The sequence below is a fragment of the Ostrea edulis genome, chromosome 4 (genome assembly GCF_947568905.1).
Source record: "Ostrea edulis chromosome 4, xbOstEdul1.1, whole genome shotgun sequence".
NCBI lineage: Eukaryota > Metazoa > Mollusca > Bivalvia > Ostreida > Ostreidae > Ostrea > Ostrea edulis.
Genome location: NC_079167.1, coordinates 19,039,328 through 19,067,024, shown reverse-complemented (window position 1 = coordinate 19,067,024; position 27,697 = coordinate 19,039,328). Strand labels below are relative to the sequence as shown.

Here is a 27,697-nt window from a genome sequence, read left to right as displayed (position 1 = left end):
GCGGATGGAAGATCTAATTTTAATTAGATTGCGAGGCGTCAAACAAACAACTAACCAACGTACTGGATCTGTCTGGAAAGGTTGTGAAGCCAATGGTTCTATGTGGATGTTGAATATGGGGATTTTCAAACTGTTACTTAATTAAAAGATTGTGTCTTAGTTTGTAAACATGTCAAGCACATCAAACCAAATTTCACGGTCTATGAAAAGTTATATCGTTACATTTTATCTATTTAAATAATTGTATGATTACTTTTCGATGTAAACCACTCATTTCGCATGGATAGAAAATATCTTCTAATCGATATTTCGTAATATGCAATGTGAATTCATCATGGATAAAATGTGTACGAATGTGGTATGACATATTTATGGAATTGTGATGGCCAAGACAAGCGTTTTACAATCTTTGACAGACCAATTTAAACAAACAGAGCCGTGACATGATCTATTATTCTAAAGGAACGAATTACAGAATTTGAAAGAGGGAATTAGCTCGAGAGAAATATTTCAGTACACTACCTAATAAAAATTCCAAATCCATGTACATTTAAAAGAAAGTTATCACGAAACCGGACGCTGGCAAATTATATCTTGTGATATGTAAATATAAGTATCAAATCATTTTTTTTTTTGGCATCCAATGAGCAAATAACAGAAAACGTTACACAGACAAATGATCATAACGTGTTATATCACGTGCAGTACATTATGTTACACAGATAAATCATCATAACGCGTTACATCACGTACAGTGTACAGTACTGTACATATGTTTCACAGACAAATCATCATAACGCGTTATATCATGTGCAGTACATATGTTTCACAGACAAATCATCATAACGCGTTATATCACGTGCAGTACATTTGTTACACAGACAAATCATCATAACGCGTTATATCACGTGCAGTACATTTGTTACACAGACAAATCATCATAACGCGTTATATCACGTGCAGTACATATGTTACACAGACAAATCATCATAACGCGTTATATCACGTGCAGTACATATGTTACACAGACAAATCATCATAACGCGTTATATCACGTGCAGTACATATGTTACACAGACAAATCATCATAACGCGTTATATCACGTGCAGTACATATGTTACACAGACAAATCATCATAACGCGTTATATCACGTGCAGTACATACACTGTATGTTACACAGACAAATCATCATAACGCGTTATATCACGTGCAGTACATATGTTACACAGAAAAATCATCATAACGCGTTATATCACGTGCAGTACATTTGTTACACAGACAAATCATCATAACGCATTATAACAATACAATATGTTACACAGACAAATCATCATAACGCATTATAACAATACAATATGTTACACAGAGAAATCATCATGTATATAACACGTGCAGTACATTTGTTACACAGACAAATCATCATAACGCGTTATATGACGTGCAGTACATTTGTTACACAGACAAATCATCATAACGCGTTATATCACGTGCAGTACATTTGTTACACAGACAAATCATCATAACGCATTATAACAATACAATATGTTACACAGACAAATCATCATAACGCATTATAACAATACAATATGTTACACAGACAAATCATCATAACGCATTATAACAATACAATATGTTACACAGACAAATCATCATGCATATAACACGTGCAGTACATTTGTTACACAGACAAATCATCATAACGCGTTATATGACGTGCAGTACATTTGTTACACAGACAAATCATCATAACGCGTTATATGACGTGCAGTACATTTGTTACACAGACAAATCATCATAACGCGTTATATCATGTGCAGTACATTTGTTACACAGACAAATCATCATAACGCGTTATATCACGTGCAGTACATTTGTTACACAGACAAATCATCATAACGCGTTATATCACGTGCAGTACATTTGTTAGCTCAATGTCAATAAATAAATAAATAATAAACATGTCTATACAGTATATAGAAAGTCCGAGGAATAGTCCAAGAGTCGATAATGTTTACAATACAGTCATTTACAAGGTCATCAGAATATCTACGCGGAAGCGGTTTAGCTGTCCCAGATAATTCTGTATAACAATTTACATAATTACACACACACACATCGAATATTGAGTAGGATGTGTGAGAAAAATACATAATAAGGTGCAGGCAAGGAAGACATTACGCCAATATTTGGTCCCATTTGGAATTTTTTCATCACGAACGAATCGTCGACTAAATCATGAATTAAAGTGCAAAGTACTCTCTTCTAACTTATGGAGGCGCAAAGGCAGCCAGCGTAACGCATAAAGAACGGAAACAGGGGTTTAATTTACATCGACGATCCGGTGCATTCCGTATACAGGTCCGATAGTAACGTCACTGCAGAAAAAAAGTACTTTTGTATTGCATTAGACAAACTGACGCTCATTTATGGTCTATGGATTTTGCGTGGCCTGCATAGTAAATGAGCAAACGGAGGCTTTATTTCTTACATGCCCCCGCAAATAAAGTGGATGGTGTATAGGGATTGTCATGGATATATAGGTATATATTAAAACGGGATATATAGATATATTGCAGGGAAATAAAGGAATTGCTAAGGTTTAGAGGTATAGGAATTGTCGGAGGTATAAAGGAATTACTAATGTATAGGGATTACCGGGGGTATAAAGGAATTGCTAAGGTATAGAGATATAGGAATGGTTGGGGGTATAAAGGAATTGCTAAGGTATAGCAATTATTGGGAGTATAAAGGAATTGCTAATGTATAGAGGCATAGGAATTGCTTGGGAGTGTAAAGGTATAGGAATTACCGGGGCTATAAAGGAATTGCTAAGGTATAGGAATTGTTGGGGGTATGTTAGAATAACCGGGATGATTTACATATCTTGGGGATGAATGAGATATATAACAATTACTGAGGTATAGAAGAGGTGCCGTGGTTACATGTATATTATAGGAATTGCCAATGTTACTTACATGTAAGAATTACCGGGGTATATAGAAATAGGGTATTTGGGAATTACCAGGGTATATATAGGAATTGCCGGGCTATATAGGAATTTACGGGGTATTTTGGAATTGCCGGGGTATATACAAAAAGGAATTGTCGGGGTATATAAAGGAATTGCCGGGGTAGATACATGTATAGGAATTACAGGGGTATATAGGAATTGCCGGGGTATGTAGGAATTGCCGGGGTATATATAGGGATTGTCGGTGTATATGTAGGAAATGTCGGGTATATATATAGGAATTGTCGGGGTATATATAGGAATTGCCGGGGTATATATATGAATTGTCGGGGTATATATATATATAGGAATTGTCGGTGCATATATAGGAAATGTCGGGGTATATATAGGAATTGCCGGGGTAGATATAGGAATTAAAGGGGGTATATATAGGAATTAAAGGGGTATATATATAGGAATTAAAGGGGTATATATATAGGAATTGTCGGGGTATATATAGGAATTGCCGGGGTATATATAGAAATTGTCGGATTATATATATAGGAATTGTTGGGGGGGGGGGGGGTATATATAGAAATTGCCGGGGTATATGTATATAGGAATTGCCGGGTTATATATAGATATTGCCGGGGTATATATAGAAATTGCCGGGGTATATGTATATAGGAATTGCCGGGGTATATATAGAAATTGCCGGGGTAATGTATATAGAAATTGCCGGGGTATATGTATATAGGAATTGCCGGGGTATATATAGAAATTGCCGGGGTAATGTATATAGGAATTGCCGGGGTATATATAGAAATTGCCGGGGTATATGTATATAGGAATTGCCGGGGGTATGTATAGGAATTGCCAGGGTATATATAGGAATTGCCGGGGTATATGTATATAGGAATTGCCGGGGTATATATAGAAATTGCCGGGGTATACATGTATATAGAAATTGCCGAGGTATATATAGGAATTGCCGGGGGTATATGTATATAGGAATTGCCGGGGTATATATATATATATATATATAGGAATAGGAATTGTCGAGGGTATACATGTATATAGAAATTGCCGGGGTATATATAGGAATTGCCGGGGGTATATGTATATAGGAATTGCCGGGGTATATATATAGAAATTGCCGGAGTATATATAGAAATTGCCGGGTTATGTGTATATAGGAATTGCCGGGGAATATATAGAAATTGCCGGGGTATATATAGAAATTGCCGGGGTATATGTTTTTAGGAATTGCCGGGGTATATATAGGAATTGCCGGGGTATATATAGGAATTGTCACGTCCGTCCCTCACACGCCGTGTCCACTCATTATTGTAATGTGGATGCATTAGAAGCTACATCTTCTAGCCAAGGCTTTTTGATAAATCATTCTGTTTTTAGCATATCAAAAACCCCTGGCTAACGACAGCAAGCAGATACTTGGCACAAGGGTTAATATTATGACTAGACAACGTGTCATGAGCCTGGCTCAAGGTCATCAGCCAAGGTCAATGATAAGAAACAGTCTGAATGTACCTCGCGGTGTATTAGTACTGATAAACCAGTTCCTGTATGGATTTCTTTGATGATCGTGTGCGAAGGATGGTAACTCTCCGACCAAACGATTGCAAATTGGATAGTTTACACAGCGTTCCCAAGTTAATTATGTATGAAAATATTTTTTACATTCCTTGGATAAAAATCGGCTCGATTTGAATGCTGTATATTTTAAATAATGAAAATTATATCATTAATGTATAATATATCAAAACAAAGCTCAATTTCCCTGGGAATAGAATGATTTTCCCCCTAAATACATAATGACGCAAATATTAGGCCTATATTTGAAATCTTTCTTTCAACATCAAATGAAGGCATGCTTTTCGGTTGTTGGTTTTTTTTTTTTTTTTTTGGTACATGAAGCAACAATAAAGTTTACTCAGTTTTAAAATGTTGATAACTTGCATGTTCCCTCATACAGAAATATTCAAGGAAAAGACTTTTAGCTCGTCTGACCCTCTAATGTCTCTACATCACAAAAAATTGAAATAGTGAAATACTTCTAAGCTTCTGTTTAACTAGTGACGTTGGCCTTTTACCAAATGACCGCAGCTTGGGGTTATAACACATTTACGGGACATAAGCAACTTCTGTGACAAGTTTGACCTTGTAGTGTTTCAAGTTTTAGCCTACACACAAGAGTAGGATAGAAGCATAGATGTGCAGACAGACCGACATCTTGCAATGCCTTTCTTCATGTACCAAGATTGTCTGATGGATGTTCTAGAGTGGAGATAACACATCATCATAATGGCTGACTTTCTTTGGAAACATGACAGAACATATACATATCAGCAATATAGGTATATTCCTTTTTTCCCAATCGAATTGCCAAGTGGATAGCTAAGTAGTACAGTAGTTTAATATGTCGACTGCTGATCGTAGGTTCAAGTCTATGGAGCGCCAAATTAACATAAACTCAAATAATTGAAGATATCTTCAATTATTTAAAGATATCATCAATCCATTTGATGCGCGCAACAATTTAATTAAAGATCTCTTCAAATAATTAATTATATCTTCAATTCTGAATTATTGTGCGCATTAATTGAATTGATGATAGCATTAATTCGTCAGCTGAATTGATGCGCGCTTTAATTGAATTAATGATCTCTTGAAATGAATTAATGATATCAACATTGAATTGTAGCGCGCATCAATTCAATTGAAGAGAGCAATAATTGATATAATGCGCGCATTAATTCAATTATTGCTCTCTTCAACTGAATTAATGATATCTTTAATTCATTTGAAAAGAACAATAATTCTTTTAGAGAGAGCAACTATATAATTAAAGATATCTTCAATTCAACATATCCACAATTGAATTAAAGATATCTTTAATTGAATTGTTGCTCTCTTTAGAAGAATTGATGCGCGCATTAATTCCTTATACAAAAGCACTGTAAATGAATTAAAGATATCTTCAATTGAATTAAAGAGATCATCAAATTATTTATACCGAGCTCTAAATTAATTATTGCGAGCAATATTTCTACTAAATTGATGCTCTCATCTATTATTGCTCTCATTAATTGAATTAATGCGCGCATCAATTGAATTGAAGAGAGCAATAATTGAATTAATGCACGCATTAAATCAATTATTGCTCTCATTAATTCAATTGATGCGTGCATTAATTCATTTGATGAGAACAATAATTGATTTAATGCGCGCATTAATTCAATTAAAGAGAGCAATAATAGAATTGATGATATCTTCAAATAATTGAAGATATCTTCAATTATTTAAGTTTATGTTAATTTGGCACTCCATACAAGTCTAGCAGAGGTCTTAATTTTTTTCCAGATTACTTTCTTCTAAAACTCTATTTCATTAAACTAAATAAGGTAAATTTAAAAGTTTTCAATTTCAAAATACTATTGTACATATTCTCTTTCCATCCATATCAGATTTCTAAGATGTGTTTTTCATCCTTAAAAGATGCATATTTCTCAGGTGATATAACTTCTCAAAATATACATTTTCAGTATATGGACTATATAGCCCTGCCTTGGGGTCTGAACCTTTTGGTCTGGGTTTCTTAAACTTAAGTCTAAACTTGGACTTAAGACTGAGACTTTACTCAAATTTTGACTGCTCATAGAAGAAAACTCAAACTTAAGTTTGAGATTTTTTTTTTTTTTTTTTTTTTTTTTAGAAATTCAAGCCCTATCTCACAATTTTGGAAGGCCTCTATGTTCATTATAACAATGCATTCAGTATTTCTGCTGCGTATTCTGGGCTAATAAAGAGATATTGACAGATACAATCTTTTTTCTCTACGAGATCCATTTAACCCAAGTCCAACACATTATGAGCCCCACAATACTGGTAAAGGCCTTAATGTTCATGATAAATATACATCCAGTTTGTCTGCAATATGTTCAAGAGCAGAGAAGATTTAAGCCATAGTTGTGGGCATTTTTTATTCAAGATCATGATAGGAGGCATGTTATTCAAGGTCATGATCAGAGACATTCATTTTTCAAGCTTATGATTGATGGCATTGTTATTCAAGGTCATGATTGGAGACATTTTTTATTTAAGGCCATGATCAGTGGCACTTGTTCTTCAAGGTTATGATCTGGGCATTTGATATTCTAGGTCATGATCTAGGGTATTTGCTCTTCAAGGTCATGACTTAGGGTATTTGATATTCAAGGTTATAATCCAGGGTATTTGCTATTCAAGGTCATGACCTAGAACATTTGCTATTCAAGGTCATGACCTAGGGTATTTGATATCCAAGGTCATGATCTAGGGTATTAGATATCCAAGGTCATGATCAAGGGTATTTGAGATTCAAGGTCATGATCTAGGGTATTTGATATTCAAGGTCATGATCTAGGGTATTTGATATTCAAGGTCATGATCTAGGGTATTTGAGATTCAAGGTCATGATCTAGGGTATTTCATATTCAAGGTCGTGATCAAGGGTATTTGAAATTCAAGAGACACCTGTTACTCTAATTCAACAAATGCAGTTTTATTTCCACTTCTGTGTGTTAGAATAAATTTCAACAAATCGGCTAATCATAAACATATTTCAAAAACCTTAAACTATGAAAGTACATAGACTGAGTGGATTGCTTGAAATCAAAAACAAAAATAAAACAATATCAATGTTACAAAGAACACTTCACCCTAGAAGATCACAAGCACACTTTACAGATGATGTACCTGTCTGAAAAATGAAATCTCTCACTTTGTTCCCTTTGTTTTGATTGTCATTGACGCTACGTGGGGAACCATGTACAGGCAATCAGAACTAGTACTGTCCTTTAATACCCCCTATAGGGCAGTCCTAAATCTAGATAGATTTGAAAACTGTAAAATTGATAACAATCATCCTTTTTCCATGACAAGTCAGAGGGATATCATATGTATGTTCGCTTCAGGTGAAAAGGGAAATCGTTTATGGTCCAGAAACTGTTTTTCCATGTCAAAAGCCCATTTTACTTGACATTTTTTTTTTTTAACCTCTGAATCAATGGTAATTTTCCTCATTCTGTGATGAGTTTGGGCTAAGTATGGTGACTTCAGTTGTGAAGGGATATCCAGGCTTGGGCGGTTAACTGTCCTGGTCAATACTCCCCAAGTGGTCAATTGTGATTTATATTGTCCATTTTCCTATTTTTGTACATTTCTTGCAAAGATAAAGATAAATCAAGTCTTTTCATTATATGGATCAATTGTTGATTAATATTTTTCATTAGATAATCAAATTTAATTTCAAAAGTTTAACATATTTGGTTTGCTGAAACTGACCGAAATATCTTCAGTACCTACCAGAGGGTCACAGTTCTATAGCATAGCTTCACAGGGGCTAAGCCCGTTTTGGGCCCGAACTCTGTGATATTATATACCATAAATATATTTATGGTATATCACAGAGTTCGGGCCTAAAACGGGCTTAGCCCCTGTGCATAGCTTGACGATTGGAGACAGACCTCTTAATAAATGTATCTGGACATATTAAGAATAAAAGGTAGCTGGACATTACCTGAGCACAGGAAGCAGAGTTGACAGGAGTTAATAAGCATAGGCTGGGACCAGAGATGACCAGTGTGCCTGTTATTGTTATGAAAACATCACCAACCCACCCCCTCAAATGTTTATTCAACAGTAAATGAAGATTGATGAAACAATACTTATAGGTAGTTCTTGTTAAACTAAGGAATTTGAACAGAAACTTTCACATCTTCCCCAATTCAACAGAGTCATTTGTACATTATTTATTTAATATTATAACTTATAAGTATATTATAAACTGATAGTGCATATTATGAATTACAGTATTTACCATAATGGTCACTTAAACATTTAAAATAAATAACACAGACAGACTATAATGACCAAATAATCTTCAATCGACAAGTATTGACCGGTTTTAAACAGTATTGACCACCGGCCCGGTCAATACTCATATTGACCACTCTTTTGCCAACCCTGGCCCGGATATCACTCAAAGCCAAGCAACTGTTTTCCTGTAACAATACTTCTGTTTGATTAACCTTTTGACCTCATTATCAACTAAACAATGCATGTACTCATCAATAGTGTTTGTTAATTCAGCTTCCGCAAGTAATCAAATATAACTTCTACAAAAACTTCTTAACCAGACAGAAGGACAAGGCCAATCTTAATCTTCATTTGCAATGATGCCAAGTGAGAGATTTGATCTTAATCAGACCAATGAAATTCAAATAAAAAGCATTGAGAATGTTAGTTACTGTTCAGTACAAGAAGGCAATCTAAAGCTAAACACTCAAGTTTGTCTTTCAAAACTCCATACAATCTGAAATTTCAAATTCAGACACAGTTCTTCATCACTTGGGAGAAACAACACCACCACACATCCGCATATCAACACAATGGAATGTTCTGCACCACACAAGGCTGCAACTGGCAGAAACTGCATCTTGTTCCATTATAAATCACCTTGGATTGGTTACAGGGCGGACAGTCAGCTGTTTGGGTCAGCCGTGAGGCCTTCCCGAGTGGATATTTCGTAGTGTAAACGTTCCTGTAATACTGCTATGTAGTCTGCAGGTAAATTTCTCTCTTCTCCAATTTTCTGAGCAATTGCACTTGCACTATCATTCTGTTAAGATATGAAAATGAAAATTTAAAAAATCTATCCTTATAATACTAACAGTAACAAGAGATGTTTGTAAAACACATATGCCCCCCATGGTGCAAAATTGAAAAGGGTTATACACACACACATCATTTAATTGAGAGTAGTATCATCAATTCAAAATATTGAGCAGACAATATCTTCCTATGTCAAGAGTGGATTGACCATGTGACCTAAAAATCAATAGGGGTCATCAACTCCTGAAGATGTACCAGTGTACCAAGTTTGATGTCTGTCAAGCAAAGGGTTCTCAAGATATTGAACGGACAGTATATTCCTATGTCCAATTTTACCCTTCACTTTTGACCATGTGACCTTAAAATAATTAGTAGTCATGTACCAGTGTACCAAGTTTGATGTCTGTCAAGCAAAGGGTTCTCAAGATATTGAGCGGACAGTATATTCCTATGTACAGTTTAACCCTTGACCTTTGACCACGCAACCTCAAAATCAATAAGTGTCATCTTCTCCTGAAGATGTACCAGTGTACCAAGTTTAATGTCTGTCAAGCAAAGGGTTCTCAAGATATGGAGCAGACAGTATATTCCAATGTCCAGTTTGACCCTTGACCTTTGACCATGTGATCTGAAAATCAATAGGGGTCGTCTTCTCCTGAAGACGTACCAGTGTACCACGTTTGATGTCTGTCAAGCAAAGGGTTCTCAAGATATTGAACGGACAGTATATTCCTATGTCCAGTTTGGCCCTTGACCTTTAAACATGTGACCTCAAAATAAATAGGGGTAATTTTCTCCAGAAGATGTACCAGTGTACCAAGTTTGATGTCTGTCAAGCGAAGGGTTATCAAAATATTGAACGGACAGTATATTCCTGTTTAGTGTGACCCTTAACCTTTCACCATGTGACCTCAAAATCAATAGTGGTCGTCTTCTCCTGAAGTCGTATCAGTGTACCAAGTTTGATGTCTGTCAAGAAAAGGGTTCTCAAGATACTGAGCAGACAGTATATTCCCATGTCAAGTTTGACCCTTGACCTTTGACCATGTGACCTCAAAATCAATAGGGGTCATCTTCTCTTGAAGATGTACCAGTGTATCAAGTTTGATGTCTGTCAAGCAAAGGGTTCTCGAGATATTTGACGGACAGTATATTCCTATGTCCAGTTTGACCCTTGACCTTTGACCATGTGACCTCAAAATCAATGGGGGTCATCTTCTTCTGAAGATGTACTGGCGTACCAAGTTTGATGTCTGTCAAGCAAAGGGTTCTCTAGCCATTGAATGGTCAGTATATTCCTATGCCCAGTTTGACCTTTGACCATATGACCTCAAAATCAATAGGGGTCATCTACTCCTTAGGATGTACCAGTGTGCCAAGTTCGATGTCTTTCAAGCAAAGGGTTCTCAAGATATTGAGCGGACATTATATTCCTATGTTCAGAGTAGATTGACCCTTGACCTTTGGATCTGAAAAACAATAAGGATCCTCTTCTCCTCATAACTAACCCACATATGAAATATCATTATCATCAAGTGAATGGTTCTCAAGATATTGAGCGGACAACACATGGTCTACAGACCGACCGACCGACAGACAGGTGCAAAACAATATGCCCCCTCTTTTTCAAAGGGGGCATAAAAAGATTATGGTTAAATTTAAAGAAAAGGATGAGGTGAAATAGCTATTGGATCCGGCCCCTTTTACCATGGTCAACAAAAGCAATTCTACTGTTCGAAACCTTATCAAACCACCAGTAAAATGATTATGGTTGAATTGGATTTGGCCCCTTTTTCCATGCGAGGTCAACAAAAGCAATTTTACTGTACAAAAGTTAAAATTTTATACATGGAATACAGAATAGTTGTCACAGACAATGGCTTCTGGATAGTTTTAATAGTTCCCTTTGTTTTTTTGTCATGAGGAATGTTACAAAATTTACTGATTTTTAAACCCATTTCATCATAGTTTGTAATCTTTCACTCCCTCATGAATAATGATAAATGCAGGGCAGCATTCAATTTAAGGATATGAATAAACCTCATGCTTTCCCTGTTTACAAATCATGTGACTATTTATTTGGTCATTGTAAATTGTGTTAGAATCATGATATATTTTTTTTTATATCAAATGGAAGCTATGTATGGTTTTCACTGTCATAATACATACATGTATGCCGCATATGTGATTGATGGTTTTTTTTTAAAATGCATGTAATTTATTTGTCATGATACTGCTATTATCTAAACATGTTTCATTCTAAATTATCAAAAACACTTTTGGTTATACAGTAGATATCCGCTAAAAAAAATGAAACTAAAAATCAGTACAAATCTTATCGTTATTCAAACAGCTATTTTCAACAAAGTACGGAAATTATAGCTATTTTCAACAAAGCACGGAAATTATATGTAGAACTGTTAACCATCAACATTCATTTCAATCAAACCCTAATTATGCTACGATGTACTAAATATATTTCATAAGCGTTCACAAAAATATATAAGAAATTCCCCTCACTTTTTCTCAGGCTTGGTACCAACACTTCGGGCAGGTTTAGGTTCTTTATTTCTTGATCAAATTTGCCTTGAAGAAAAATATTATAGATATATTGGAAATTATTTATGAAAAGATATTAATTATCTATATTTATTTTTAAAAAGCATGTGCGATGCTGTGAAAATACATGGACAGTAAGTTTTTATAATTATATTACAAGTAGAATAATGAATCAAAAGATCTACATGTAAGGTGTAAAATTTTAATAAAGAAAGTCAAACCATACTTTGCATATAATGTAAAACAACGGAAATATTCAATTATTTGTTTAGAAAATTAGATTTAGAAACGTCAACTTATTTCTGATAATGATAACTACAGTACACTTGCATGTATATATAACTATTATACAATTTATCAGAGTGTATTGGTAAATAAATTATATATATATATATATATATATATATATATAGCAAGGCATATATTCAAGGCATATATATATATGACATATATTACATGTATATATATATATATATATATATATATATATATATATATATATATAAAAGCACGAAAATCCAACAACACCCTACTTTCTTAAAGTGTCGGATCTAAGAAGATACAAGGCCAGTAAAGAAATTTATAAAAGCACTGAAAAAGCCACGACACTGTTGGTTATTTAAAACTCAAATTTTTGACGCAACCCGTGTCTTTATCAAGAGACATATATTACATAAACAAATATCACACACCATGAAAAAACGAGAAGTATCAATAATCTACATTGGTAACAAGAATGATACATTGTTGTACTGAATGAGAAAAATAGTTTCGTTGTAAGCGTGTTTGGTAGCAGGGCGCACTATAGGCCCAGTCAACTTTTTCAAAAAATGGAAATACCCCATATTTGAAGTGATATTACATGTGTCATAATATATACAATAATTTTAGGATGCATGTCAAATGTAGCTGAGTGCTTAATAACAAAAGGCCCAAGGGCCTAGAATCGCTCTTCTGATAAATTGTACAACCCCACCTTTTCTATTCTTAGCCTCTTAGTATTCTAAATCTTTAGTTAAATCCTAAGAATTCAAAAAAGTAGGTCAATGTGACCTACTTTTTGGTTTACACATTTTGAGAACCCAAGAAATATCAACTGACAAAGTTTGATGATTTTAAGCCAATTAGTATCTGAATATTGAAATATAGCTGTCAAATTCCAATCGTAGGTCATGGTGACCTACTTTTTGGTCAGCGAACTACGAACACGCAAGACCCATCAACTGACAAAGTTTGATGACTGTAGGTCAAATAGTATCTGAAATATATAAATATAGGTGTCCAATTCCAAAAGTAGGTCAAGTTGACCTACTTTTTGGTCGAAACCCTTCGAACATGCAAGACCCATCAACTGACAAAGCTTGATGACTGTAGGTCAAATAGTATCTGAAATATATAAATATAGCCATCAAATTCCAAAAGTAGGTCAAGGTGACCTACTTTTTGGTCGACACACTCCGTAGACTCAAGATGCATCAACTGTCAAAGTTTGATGATTGTAGGTCAATTAGTAACTGAAATATATAAATATAACTGTCAAATGCCAAAAGTAGGTCACAGTGACCTACTTTTTGGTCGATACACTCCGAAGACTCAAGATGCATCAACTGACAAAGTTTGATGATTGTAGGTCAAATAGTGTCTGAAATATAGTAATTTAGCTGTCAAATACCAAAAGTAGGTCATGGTGACCTACTTTTTGGTCGACACAAACCGAAGACTGAAGACGCATCAACTGACAAAGTTTGATGATCCTAGGTTTTACAGTGCCCAAAATATGCATCTAAAATTGAAAATGTGAAATTTGAATATCTACAAAATTCAAAAAGTAGGTCACTGTGACCTACTTTTTTATAAATATGTTTCAAGGCCTCAAGATGCATCAACGTACAAGATTTGATGATTCTAAACCTCTCGGTATTTGAAATAACAACTTAAAATATATCTATAAATGATAAGCCATAAAATTCAGAAAGTAGATCACGGTGACCTATTTTTCAGTTGACGCATTTCAAGGTCTCATGATCCACCAACTGACAAGTTTTGATGATCATAGGCTTCGAAGTGTCCAAGATATGCATCAAAATTAATTTTAAAATAAATACCTGCAAAATTCAAAAAGTAGGTCACCGTGACCTACTTTTGAGACAACTTGACACAAGGTCCTAAGATGCATCAATTGTCAAAATTTGATGATCCTAGTCCTTATAATGACTAAAATATCTAAGATTTAAGGAATTTAATTTTTTTTATAAATTTAGGTCAGCTTTGAAGTGACCTTGAGACCACGCCCTTTGCCCCAGGGTAATGCCTTGAACAATTTTCAATCTACAACATATCCTCATCTTTATGTGTAAGTTTGGTGATAATCTGCCCTGTGGTTCTTGAGAAGAAGATTTTTTAGCAACCACTACTTTTGTTTGTATTTTCCTGATTATCTCCCCTTGTTAAAGGGTCACATCCCTCTATTTAGTATGTATGAAAGCCCTTGGGCCAATGATACCCTGTAACAAATTTGAAAAAAATTGGCCAAGAGGTTCTTGAGTTATAGCCCTTTTTCTAAAAAGTTTACGCACACCGCACAAATGGCCATAGCATTAGCTCTTTGAGCCTTTGGCTCAGAAGAGCTAAAAAATGTTGATATACAACATGTAGGTGTCACCATGATTCCTAGCATATAGATGTGTGCAAATACGAAACTAAGACACGTGGTCAGTTGCTGAAGAAATTCCGGTGAAAACATGCAGGGTCCAGCAAAAGGTCTGTAGCTGTGAGGGAAGGTGGATGGCCCCATATGAAAGGTAGATTTTTGAGAAGGGCAAATAGGGTTCTTGATTGTGCACAGTATCTAAATCCCCATGTTTGGTACTGTGATGGTGTGGGGGTGGTGAGGATTAGCCTAAATCAAAGGAACCTGCTCAGAGCATGTTTTGTGCACCAGCACCAGTATTTATAGATTACATGTAATTTAGGGTCATCATTTATTAATTACACTAATATGAAATACAAGTATTGACATAAAAGGGAAATATGATTTTTCTATCTGACTTTGATGTGTACCCCCTATCCACATGTTTCAGAACCAAAGAAACTGTCCCCTGCCACCTTTACTGATGATGGTGTAGAGAGTTTGTACATGGTCGAGTCGGGATGAAAATAGAATTATTCTTCAAAATTACAGAAATCAGACAAATTTAGAGGGAAAACTTCCAAAACAATGTGATTGTGAAATAAAATGGTGGGAAGATAATGATATGGAGTGATTAAGTTCAAAACAATATTTGGTAGTCCGTACCATTGTTGATTCGGATATGGTAAACAGTGCTGACAACAAAAAATAATATGATTGCCAGAAGAACACGATTAAACAACAAAGTCAATTAATAGACACAGATCTCGCATTAAAGTCAACAATCCAAGAGGTGAGTGGGAGAGAAGTCTAAGGAAAAAGATAATGTATTATTTTTCAAGCTAATATATTTTTCAAGGTCAAACAAATTACAGCTGCAATCTAGAAATTCTGATATCACAACATAAAGAGTAATGCGAATCTGAATTTATGTTAATTTAGAATAATGTTTTATCATAGTTTAGAGGTCTCAAGATGATATATCAATGATATACTAGTCTTCAAGGTCAATACATTTTTTTCTTCTTATTATCACCCCCCCCTTTTTTTTTTAAAAAAAGAGAATAAAAGCTGCAATGTCGAGACTAGAATATAAAAGAGAGAGAGAGAGAGCTACATAAATTCATAATTGTAATGATTTATTATAATGTTCTAACATAGTATTAGGAAGTATTGAAGGTCAAACAATAGTCACAATTTTGGGAATCCTCGTTATGGCTCAATTATATAATATATATATATATACACATATATATGCATGTACGTATTGAAGATGCTCTGTTTAAATTATATGACTTTGACGACGTGTTTATGTTCCTAATATCCAAATCATGTGATATCATCTTTTGCATAGAGTGAAATATTCCAGGTAGGTCATGGAGTTCAAACAGGTTCCCATAATTAAATAGAGAGGTTCTAGTAAAAAAACATACTAAATTTTTTTTTAAAATATCGTTGATATGGAATACAATTTATCGCCAAAGAAATAAAAAAGTTATAATATACAAACATAGCTTAAATGATTTAACTGTACCTACTTATGCCCATATATTTCCAGATCGATGGGGCCAAATGCCAATGAGAATTTCAGCTATGAGGAAACCCCAAGTTTAAACTCAAGAGTTATATACAGTTTGTGACGAATTTATGTGCTATGTATCATCTAAATAAAAAAAATACTAATGTAAATGGTTTGAATCATGTAAATTTCAACACGAAACAAGAAAATTTATCTTCATAAATATATTGGGGGCGTTAGCCTATAGTTATTTCACTTCATCCTTTATGATATTTTGTTAGATTTACCTTGTACACTGATGTTGAGTAGACAGAGCCATCCTTGTCTTCAAACTCCAGAACAAACATTTCTGAAAAACATTGACTTCATTGATAGTCAAAGCAAAGCTCAGCAGAAAATTTCTTGCTGGTCAAGTAATAAGAGTCACATCGCTGGATCCTTGTAGCAGAAATATGTTAAGGTTGTGTTAAACACTCAAGCTTGTTAAACATCATCTTCATTAGCCAAGGGTATTTTGGTTCACTTTGCTCACAACAGAGCAGACCAAAAACCCTTGGCTAGCAAAGATGTTAACATTCACAACAAACACGGTCAAAGTCAGCTCCTGCTTATTAAGTACGTGTACGGGAATACCAACAGGACTTGCTACCTCAGTAATTTACGGTTGTTCAAGCCAAGACTGACTCATGTCATTTTTTATTTCCATCTCAAAAAATTCAAGAGGTTATTATTGATATTTGTTATAAATTTCATTTTCTGGAAGCAACCTTTGAGACTTCAATAAACCCTGACCTAGGTCTTGCAGAAGATAAAATTTCGATGGCCATGCTTTACCTTTTAACTTTGTTGGTGGAACATAAACATGGATGTCTGGTTTCTTCTGTTTATTCTGTTTAGGCTTGGGTTTATCAGTGAGTTTTGCTTTGATTTCCTTATCATATGTGTCTCTGGAAAAAAACCACACAAATAATTGAAACAAAGAAAACGATAATACATATAAATTGTCTGCAAAAAATTGTAGTCTGCAACATGATTGTAAAAAAAAAAATGGCATCATGTCAGGTTTCTTTTTTAGAGTGGGGAGGGGGGCACATTTCTATAACAAGGGGATAATTAGCCTTAACACAAAACCTTATATGCATATAGGAAGTGTTGCATGTTGGGGGTGACATGTACATCTTTCAAACACAAAAAACAGAATGGACTTCATATTCTGTGATCAATCATTATAAATCATCTAGTCATAAGCCTTTATCAGGTTCATAATCTGTGATCATTCATTACAAATCATCTAGTCATAAGCATTTATCAGGTTTATGTCAACAGGTCAAGCACAATCTCCATATTTAGCTATATAGATTTATTAAGCTGTAACATATTTGTGGAGCATGAAAGAATTTACATGTATATTATTTATGTTTTATTTTGTACATTTACCTATCTTTCACATTGTACTACCTTCATTTAGTTGTTTATTTACACGTAAGTCTGATTTGACAGTTCCTGCATATACCCACATGTGCAATCATCAAAACAATATTTAACTTTCATAACCTTAATTCTCCTTGGATAATTATCTGGAAGTACATAATTAACCTCTATGGGTGATACTAAAATATGAGTAAAGTTCATATCCCCCATCTTCGCTAGCCAAGGGTGATGATACACGGTGTTCCTCTAAAACTGTGTATCGTCACCCTTGGCTAGCGAAGATGCATACCCCCAGGAATTTATTCATTATATCTAAAGTTATGATTTTCTATTGTCCCAATTTAGTATAAATACCCTGATTTTCGTTCGTCAGTTGGGGGACTTAGAAAGTATTAACTTTCTGCAAGTATCTCACTTTAGATTCAGGCTTATTAGGTATTTAGCAGGTTGCCCCAGTCCTTGTCTTTCTCTGATGTTGCCTGTTAAATCATTTTAGACCCTTAAACCTAAAACTTAGGAGTTGGATAAATATATACATAATCCAAATAGGTTTTCATTTTCTTGGGCCTTTCTCCACGTCTAAGTTAGGTAGGATAACATGTCACTACCCTGGGTTGGGGGTTGGTTTATTATTATCATTAATATATATATATATATATATGGTTTATTATTATCATTAATATATATATATATATATATATATATATATATATATATATATATATAGACTTTATGGTCAGAGACAGGATTTTTCCTTACCACTTTGTATCATTGTTGAATCTTTTATTTATTTATTTTTTTCTTCTTTGTGTGTTGTTAAATAAACGTTGTCTGTTCAACTGTGTTGTCATTATGGCTTACTTAAGGTGTCAAATATTAACATACTAAAAAATAAGACCCAAACAGAATTCAAATCGAAAAGAACCTGGGAAATAATCAAAATTTAGGTGCGGGTGACCAATTATATCAAAACGGTCAAACTCTCCTATCACAAAATGTGGTGCCATTAGATATCGAGGATTTAATCCTATTAAATTTGAAATAGCTTGACAAAGCTAGTTTCGATTGATTTTTTAAGTGTTATGGCGTAGATAAAAAGACGCATAATAATTTTTGAACATATTTATACTTTGAACTACCCATAACACTGTGCTAATTAAGAGTTCATAACAATATCTAAGAATTTTCAAGAAAAGAAAATTTCTATTGTGTTGTTAACTGTCCACTACCTTGTGTGCGTTGAAGCATAGATAAGTATGAAGACTTTACAATGAGGAATCTGATTGCCAATCCATTATTTTTTTTATCCTCATTAACTTTTATTCTATTCTGAGGATTGGATAACTGTTGCTTAACAACTTAATAATCCTTAACTTTTGAATAAAAATTTGTAGTTAAAAAAGTATTTTTTGTTTACAATGTGTTGTATATGGATTAAATATTTTCATTTGGTGAAATTCCATTTTCAGAAACTGATTTGATAAAAGATTTGAAATAATTAAATCAAGCTATTTCAAATAGCTTTGTAAAGTTATATATCTACATACAGTATTTATATAGCTATTAAAATAGTAAATGTAGTTTGTGTTGGCCCTGGTCAAGTATGAACTTTTAATATCAGACACCAATGACCAGATGGTGACACTAGGATTCAGTTATCTGACGATTATTCTACAAATAGATCATGATTCATATGATGCTGTTGCCGTTTAAACAATGGAATTTTGTGTGTTTATGTGCTGATGTCATGCGCAAACAAATCGAATGGCAAGGCGGTGACCTAATTCAAGTGATGCTTCATTTGTCGGTGTTAGGGCCGTTTAAACAGCGATAGCATCGTATGAATCATGATCTATTTGTAAATAATCTTCCGATAACTGAATCCTCCCGTCTTGGAAGATAGATCAGCAAAAAAAAGTTTTAAGAGGTAGGTAAAGCAGCGACACCAGCTGTTGTCGCTGAATTTCCACTTTTCAATATGGAGTCCGCTGTGACTCTCCCCCGCACATGTCACAATATAAAAGCGGGGGTAAGAGTCAGAGGAATCTCGGATTAATTGACTGTTATTAACAGTAAGTGTTAATCATGCGGCGACTTTTGTCGCGAGTTGATGTGTTTGTGACTAAATAAAACACCAAAACATAAATCGCCGAAATCGCGTTCCATTCCTGTCGCTTTGTTTGCAAGACTCAGTGGTTGTTGTTTACAAATCAGACCTTTACAGATAAAATTCTAAACCTCTGTCAAGACTCAGTGCATAAGCGAACCTGATAAAACATTGAACTACTAGTCCCCAGATAAAATTATCAAATACAAATGGAAAAAATGTTTAAGTTAGTTAATCATCAAACAAAATATTATCACCTATCTACTTGATTTTGTATAATACTTTTCATAAAACCATGTCTCATATCAAGTTTGGATCGCAATCCGGCAGCCATTTTAAAAAAGAAGTCATACTTTAATTATTTCGTATAACCAAACTAATTCAATGTTTTATAAATGAATGGTGTAATATTTTAAGACGGATTTTACAAATCATTTTCCCAAAGCTTTTCTTTTTGTTTTTGCTCTTTGAGCGTCACATATTGACATTATTGTTAGAAAACAGCATCTAGCTATTCTACGTACGATCTGTTTTAATTTGTGCACAAATTATGATGACGTAGTTCACGCTAGGAATAAAAACATGGCGGAAAAAGAAGCCTCCAACGACCACGATACGACAGATAATCCGATAAAAGGCATACTAAAGCGAAAAAAGAAGGAAGAAGAAAAAGATGAAAATCCAATAAGATCGATTCTCAAAAAATCAAGAGCGTCAAGTGGAGATGACAAGGATACAAGCGCTCCACAACCCCGGAGTATTCTTAAAAAGAAATCTGACAATGCAACACCAGAGTCGAAGAGCACTGAAGATGAATCAAATAGTAAAATCTCGCCGATAAAAGTAAAGGTTGAAAAAGATTCCCTTTCTGAGACGACCCCAAAATCAGAGGGAGGGAGACCTAGAAAGAGCCGGACCAAGGGAGAGAAATCATCACCCCTCCCGACAGCTCCTATTAAACTAGATGTCGAGGACGACGACGACGATTATGGTGAACATCTTACTAGTCAGATTTTAACGCTACAAGATTCAGGATAAATAAAATTTACCCCCCTACCCCCCCCCCCCCCCCCCCCCCCCCCCCCCCCCCCCCCCCCAAGTTTAAGACTATTAGACCAGGTTGCATAGGATAAAGTAGTACTGACTGTCTTAAGCCTAGCTTATATAAATATTTTATTATTAAGATTTTGAATATCCTACCAGCAATTTATACCATTACAAATTCTCCAATATGTTTGCAATATAGCAAAATCAATTTTGATATAGTAGCATGTACATGTATGATGTACCCCTTAAATGTGATAAACCCTTCATCAGGTTGCCGGTTGGGAACACTTCCCCTGTAGCGAGATATTCTCACTAAAACGCGATTATCCCTCTTTAGCGAGAGAGTAAACATTACCATAAACAGGTGTTTTGGCATCTTTATTGAAAATAATGGCAAATCCCATGCAACGCTGAATAAGTGCGACACACACTCAACATGATGTGAATTGTTTCTATGAAATTGACAACAAAGCAAGACATTGTATATCGAAGTTGCTGCGTAAGAGGGAAGAAGTCTGAAATCCAATACACATCGTGAGTGTTTTTGTTTTGATTAATATATTTGCAGAAGTATCAGACATCTTAGCACTTTTTTCTTCTTTTCACGTGAAACACGAACAGATGTACTCCACGGGTGTTTTTCTCGGTTGTACGGGATATATTTATTCTCGCTAGAGAGGGATAATTGCGTTTTAGCAGGGTTGGCAAAAAAGTGGTCAATATGAGTATTGACCGGGCCGGTGGTCAATACTGGTTAAAACCGGTCAATAGTGGTCAATACTGGTTGATTGAATATCTTGCTATAAGGAAAGTGTTACTGACCTGTTCATAGCAAAATTTAGTCTTTTATATGTGCCGTTTTAAATCACTCGAATATATAACCCCCAAAAAATTATGATTTTATCTAACAACAGACTTATGATGAATGACAAGAGATTTGTGACAGTAGCTTTAATGTGAACGACGTTTAGCAAAACACAATTTAGACTGATAGTTTAAGGTTAGCATAATAGTTAATATATCTAGATATTACACTACATGTGCAAATGTGAACAGGATTTAACACGAGTAAGACATTTTTAGTACATTTGTAGAGGCCGTCCAGGATCCTAAAGTTGACAGAAGTCGATCCTGTCCTTACCTCGATACAATCAACAGGTATGAAATTTTAAGTACTGTCATTACCCTTAGTGTCACACAGTATCAACTTGTATGCTTTTAAAAGGCACAGTGATGAGAAAAAAAGACACTGTGCCATAGTGCTTAGGAATAAAGGTATGGTGCCATGCCATGCAGTTTTACTTTGGATTCAATGCTGTTATGTGTATTTTTAAAACCTCGATTTGTTTGCATACAGATCTGTTCTGGACTTTGATTTTGAGAAGCTCTGCTCTGTGTCATTGTCACATATCAATGTGTATGCATGTTTGGTGTGTGGGAAGTACTTTCAAGGTATGGATATTACTGTTACATTTTGTAAATTTTACTTGTAGTATATATCATGAAGTATCCACAGCTGTTTAAATTTACCAGTAAAATAAAGAAAATTTGTATGAATATAATATATAATTCACACACACACACACACACAAAAGAAAAACATATACATGTTTTGCACTTCTGGACTTTTAAAAAATTAATATGTGTACAGTACGAGAATAATTCTTTCACCTTCAGAGACTCTGTTGTTGAATTGTAAGCTTTGATCCAAACCCTTGAACATTCCAGGTCGAGGTAAACTCTCTCATGCGTACACCCACAGTGTCCTGGAAAGTCATCATGTATTTTTGAATTTATTGACCCAGAAATTTTATTGCCTGCCAGACAACTATCAAATCATTGACTCGTCTCTAGATGACATTATCGTAAGTGATTTGTCGATATGCAGATATCTATATGTGTACCTCTATGTATTGGTTGTTGGTTTTTTTTTACATTACAGTACATATTCTTTTGTTTATACTTTATAAGTATGTATTGTCTGATTTGTTTATACATGTACTTTAATATAGTACATATTGTTTGTTTATATATTACAGTATTGTTTATTTATACATTACAGTATTGTTTATTTATACATTACAGTATTGTTTATTTATACATTACAGTATTGTTTATTTATACATTACAGTATTGTTTGTTTATACATTACAGTATTGTTTATTTATACATTACAGTATTGTTTGTTTATACATTACAGTATTGTTTATTTATACATTACAGTATTGTTTGTTTATACATTACAGTATTGTTTATTTATACATTACAGTATATTGTTTGATTTGTTTATGAATTACAGTATGTGTTAAATCCCACGTTTCGTGATGAACACATTGCATCTCTAGATTGTAGCAGCAAACTATCAAGAGCTTATGATGGAATGACGTACCTACCAGGTAATTAAACTCACCAGGTAATTAACTCACCTACTGTACAAGGTAATTAACTATTACCTACCAGGTAATTAACTCACCTACAGTACAAGGTAATTAACTAACCTACCATACAAGGTAATAACTAACCTACCAGGTAATCAACTCACCTACCATACAAGGTAATTAACTAACCTACCGTACAAGGTGATTAACTAACCTACCAGGTAATCAACTCACCTAATGAGCAATTAAACTCACCTACCAGGTAATTAACTCACATACCAGGTAATGAATTCACATACCAGGTAATTAACATCCCTACCATACCAGGTAATTAACTCACCTATCAGGTAATTACCTAGACTTGCTCAAGTCTGTATATTGTTTTTATTATGCCCCCCTTCAAAGAAGAGGGGCATATTGGTTTGCACCTGTCGGTCGGTCGGTAGACCACATGTTGTCCGCTCAATATCTTGAGAACCATTCACTTGATTGTAATGATATTTCATATGTGGGTTGGTTATGAAAAGAAGAGGACCCCTATTGTTTTTCATGTCAAAAGGTCAAGGGTCAACCTACTCTGGACATAGGAATATACTGTCCGCTCAATATCTTGAGAACCCTTTGCTTGACAGACATCAAACTTGGTACACTGGTACATCTTAAGGAGTAGATGACCTCTATTGATTTTAAGGTCACTTGGTCAAAGGTCAGGGGTCAAACTGGACATAGGAATATATTGACCATTCAATGTCTCGAGAACCCTTTGCTTGACAGACATCAAACTTGGTACACTTGTATATCTTTAGAAGAAGATGACCCCTATTGATTTTTAGGTCACATGGTCAAGGGTCAAACTGGACATTGGTATATACTGTCCGCTCAATATCTTGATAACCCTTTGCTTGACAGACATCAAACTTAGTACACTGGTACATCTTCAGAAGAAGATGACCCCTATTGAATTTGAGGTCACATGGTCAAAGGTCAAGGGTCAAACTGGACATACGAATATACTGTCTGTTCAATATCTTGAGAACCCTTTGCTTGATAGACATCAAACTTGGTCCACTAGTACATCTTCAGGAGTTGATGACGCCTATTGATTTTTAGGTCACATGGTCAATCCACTCTTGACATAGGAAGATATTGTCTGCTAAATATTTTGAATTGATGATACTACTCTCAATTAAATGATGTGTGTGTATAACCCTTTTCAATTTTGCACCAGGAGGGGCATATGTGTTTTACAAACATCTCTTGTTACTTTATAATTTTTTTCCAAATTTTACTGTATTTCAGAAGTCTAAATATCTGCTCTCTATCATACTTAATGTCACCAAACATAGAGACTTGTAAACCCTGCACAGGGCTTATCAGCCTGCTTATCATGTATCCCTCTGTAGGGTGTTTTATGACCTTTCCCCAAATCAAAATGTTTTAGTTTAGCTGTTGCATTCCTAGTGTTTTCATTCTTAACCTGTGATGAATTCACATGGCAGTTTCTACACTGAGGAAGTTTTTCAGTTTTATGAGGTCACCTTAGTAAATTCAGGTGACCTATTGCAATTGGTCTGCATCCATTGTGCGTTAATAATTCTTGATAACTACCATTCCAATTCTTTTCAAATTTGGTATGAAGCATCCTTGGGACAAAAGGGACATGCATTGTAATTTTCAGGACTCCTACACCCCTGGGGCCTTAGGGCAGAGCAAAAACTGCCCAAAATTGGTCAATTTTCAAAACCTTCTTCTCTAGAACCACACGTGTAAGAAAAACTAAATGCATGGTGATGTAGAACAGGAATGACTCTACCAAAATTGTACATTTCATTACCCCAGGGCAGGGCCAAACTTGGCACATGTATACAGTGTTTATGTGTAAAACACTTAAATAGCATCTTCTTTAGTGCTATTGATACTAAATTGAAACTAAATGGATATTTAAAAAGAACAGGTAGTCCTTTACCAAAATTGTAAATTTGATGATCTCAGGGGGTAGGGGTTTTGGTATCAGGGTGTGGCCAAAATGGACATTTATTAAATGTGTGAAAAATAGAACTGTTTTAAGTTCTTGATAACTATTGTTCCAATTCCTTTAAAATTTGAAATGAAGCATCTTCGGAACAAGGCAGATGTAAGGACTTCTGGGGCCTTAGGGTGGGGCAAAAACTGTCAAAGGTAAAAATAATGTCTCAAAATCTTCTATACAACCGAATATTGTTTATGGAAAACTAAATGCTTAGTGATATAGAGCAGGAAGGCCTCTACCAAAATTGTGAATTTCATAATTCTAGGAGGTAAGGCTTTGGTTTCATGGTGGAGCCAAAATTATTATAGTGATTATTGTTTTTATTATTTGAAGGACTTCTTTAAGTTTACTGATGCAGTATAAAACTAACTGCATAATTAGGAAAAGCAGAAAAGAATGTACAAAAATGGCGAATTTTGCAAAGTTATTCCAAGGATCATCCAAGACAGAATATTGCGTGTTAATTGAATGATACTTGCACATTGACATAAATCCAGACACCCATACTGATAAAGTTTGTCGTAAGTGTGCAAGAGAAGTCAATAAGGTGAATGAAAGTGTTTTGAAACTTAAAACAAACTATAAGCAAACAATAGGAAGTCTATTGGAATCCTATGGACAGGGAACACCTAGAGATTAGATTCTGGTTGAATTTTAAATCACTTATAGACAACTGTTTTAATCCATATGATATGACTTTAGAAGATTAGATATTTCCGTGTTCGTCTTAATGCAGAGAAGCTTTAATTGTTCAACTTTGTAACATTTTGGAAATCCCCATACCTATACATCACCTGTCAACTTATCAGCGGTTCTGCAGCACCACACTGCAGTATTGTAATATGATCCCTTTACCGACCGTATTCTGGTCGGTGATTTTGCAGGGTTTACAAGTCTCTATGTTTGGCATTATTAAAAAGTATGAAAGAGAGCACTGATTATTAAACATAGAGACTTGAGCAAGTCTAGTAATTACCTAACCTACCAGGTAATTAACTATTATCATTTTCTTATCACTGTAATGGAAATACAACGTACATGAAATCACTACTTAATAACATAGAGAGAAAGAGTCTAATGGTCCAAAAGATCCCAGATTTAAAAGTATTTCAAATTATTAAATCATTATTAGATTATGAATTTAATACATGCTTCAGATTGAATTTGATAATTTACAGTAACTTTTGCATGTTGCGCTATATGATAAGTATATCTTTGCAAATGGCACTTAATTCATGTTGTAGGTATTGTCAAAAGACAGTAGTAACTGTTAATTTATATGTTACAGGTATTGTTGGATTGAACAACATTAAAGAGAATGACTACTGTAACGTGATCTTACAGGTTTGTAATACTTTTACACAGTACTACACACAGTGTGGCATGTGAGTGAGGGTTAAGGGGGCGGGGACTAGATCTATGAATTAGCTTGTAATACTTTTACACAGTACTACACACAGTTTGGCATGTGAGTGAGGGTTAAGGGGGCGGGGACTAGCTCTATGAATTAGCTTGCAATACTGTTACACAGTACTACACACAGTGTGGCATGTGAGTAAGGGTTAAGGGGGCGGGGACTAGGTCTATGAATTAGCTTGCAATACTTTTACACAGTACTACGCACAGTGTGGCATGTGAATGAGGGTTAAGGAGGCGGGGACTAGGTCTATGAATTAGCTTGTAATACTTTTACACAGTACTACGCACAGTGTGGCATGTGAGTGAGGGTTAAGGGGGCGGGGACTAGGTCTATGAATTAGCTTGCAATACTTTTACACAGTACTACACACAGTGTGGCATGTGAGTGAGGGTTAAGGAGGCGGGGACTAGGTCTATGAATTAGCTTGTAATACTTTTACACAGTACTACACACAGTTTGGCATGTGAGTGAGGGTTAAGGGGGTGGGGACTAGCTCTATAAATTAGCTTGTAATACTTTTACATGGTACTACACATAGTGTGGCATGTGAGTGAGGGTTAAGGGGGCGGGGACTAGCTCTATGAATTAGCTTGTAATACTTTTACACAGTATTACACACAGTGTGGCATGTGAGTGAGGATTAAGGGGGTGGGGACTAGCTCTATGAATTAGCTTGTAATACTTTTACACAGTACTACACACAGTGTGGCATGTGAGTGAGGGTTAAGGGGGCGGGGACTAGGTCTATGAATTATCTTGCAATACTTTTACACAGTACTACGCACAGTTTGGCATGTGAGTGAGGGTTAAGGGGGCGGGGACTAGGTCTATGAATTAGCTTGTAATACTTTTACACAGTACTACGCACAGTTTGGCATGTGAGTGAGGGTTAAGGGGGCGGGGACTAGCTCTATGAATTACATGTAGCTTGTAATACTTTTACACACTACT

The 27,697-nt window shown here is 34.9% G+C and overlaps 2 protein-coding genes across 2 annotated transcripts in view; one reads left to right on the top strand and one right to left on the bottom strand.

Moving 5' to 3' along the window:
- Positions 1-7,495: 7,495 nt before the first annotated feature.
- Positions 7,496-20,237, bottom strand: LOC125671442 (UPF0561 protein C2orf68 homolog). The gene is made up of 4 exons (XM_048907192.2): positions 20,130-20,237; positions 17,169-17,281; positions 16,622-16,683; positions 7,496-9,634 (listed from the first exon to the last, which is right to left on the bottom strand). The coding sequence occupies exons 1-4, from the start codon at positions 20,204-20,206 to the stop codon at positions 9,497-9,499; spliced, it is 390 nt and encodes a 129-aa protein (XP_048763149.1). The 5' UTR covers positions 20,207-20,237; the 3' UTR covers positions 7,496-9,496.
- Positions 19,536-27,697, top strand: part of LOC125671434 (U4/U6.U5 tri-snRNP-associated protein 2-like) — a 23,821-nt gene continuing 15,659 nt past the window's right edge. The window contains exons 1-7 of the mRNA XM_048907177.2: positions 19,536-19,692; positions 20,445-20,863; positions 22,014-22,077; positions 22,277-22,371; positions 22,648-22,784; positions 23,219-23,315; positions 26,615-26,670. Of these exons, the coding sequence (XP_048763134.2) occupies positions 20,455-20,863; positions 22,014-22,077; positions 22,277-22,371; positions 22,648-22,784; positions 23,219-23,315; positions 26,615-26,670 (858 nt within the window). The 5' untranslated portion in view covers positions 19,536-19,692; positions 20,445-20,454. The remainder of the gene's footprint in view (positions 19,693-20,444; positions 20,864-22,013; positions 22,078-22,276; positions 22,372-22,647; positions 22,785-23,218; positions 23,316-26,614; positions 26,671-27,697) is intronic.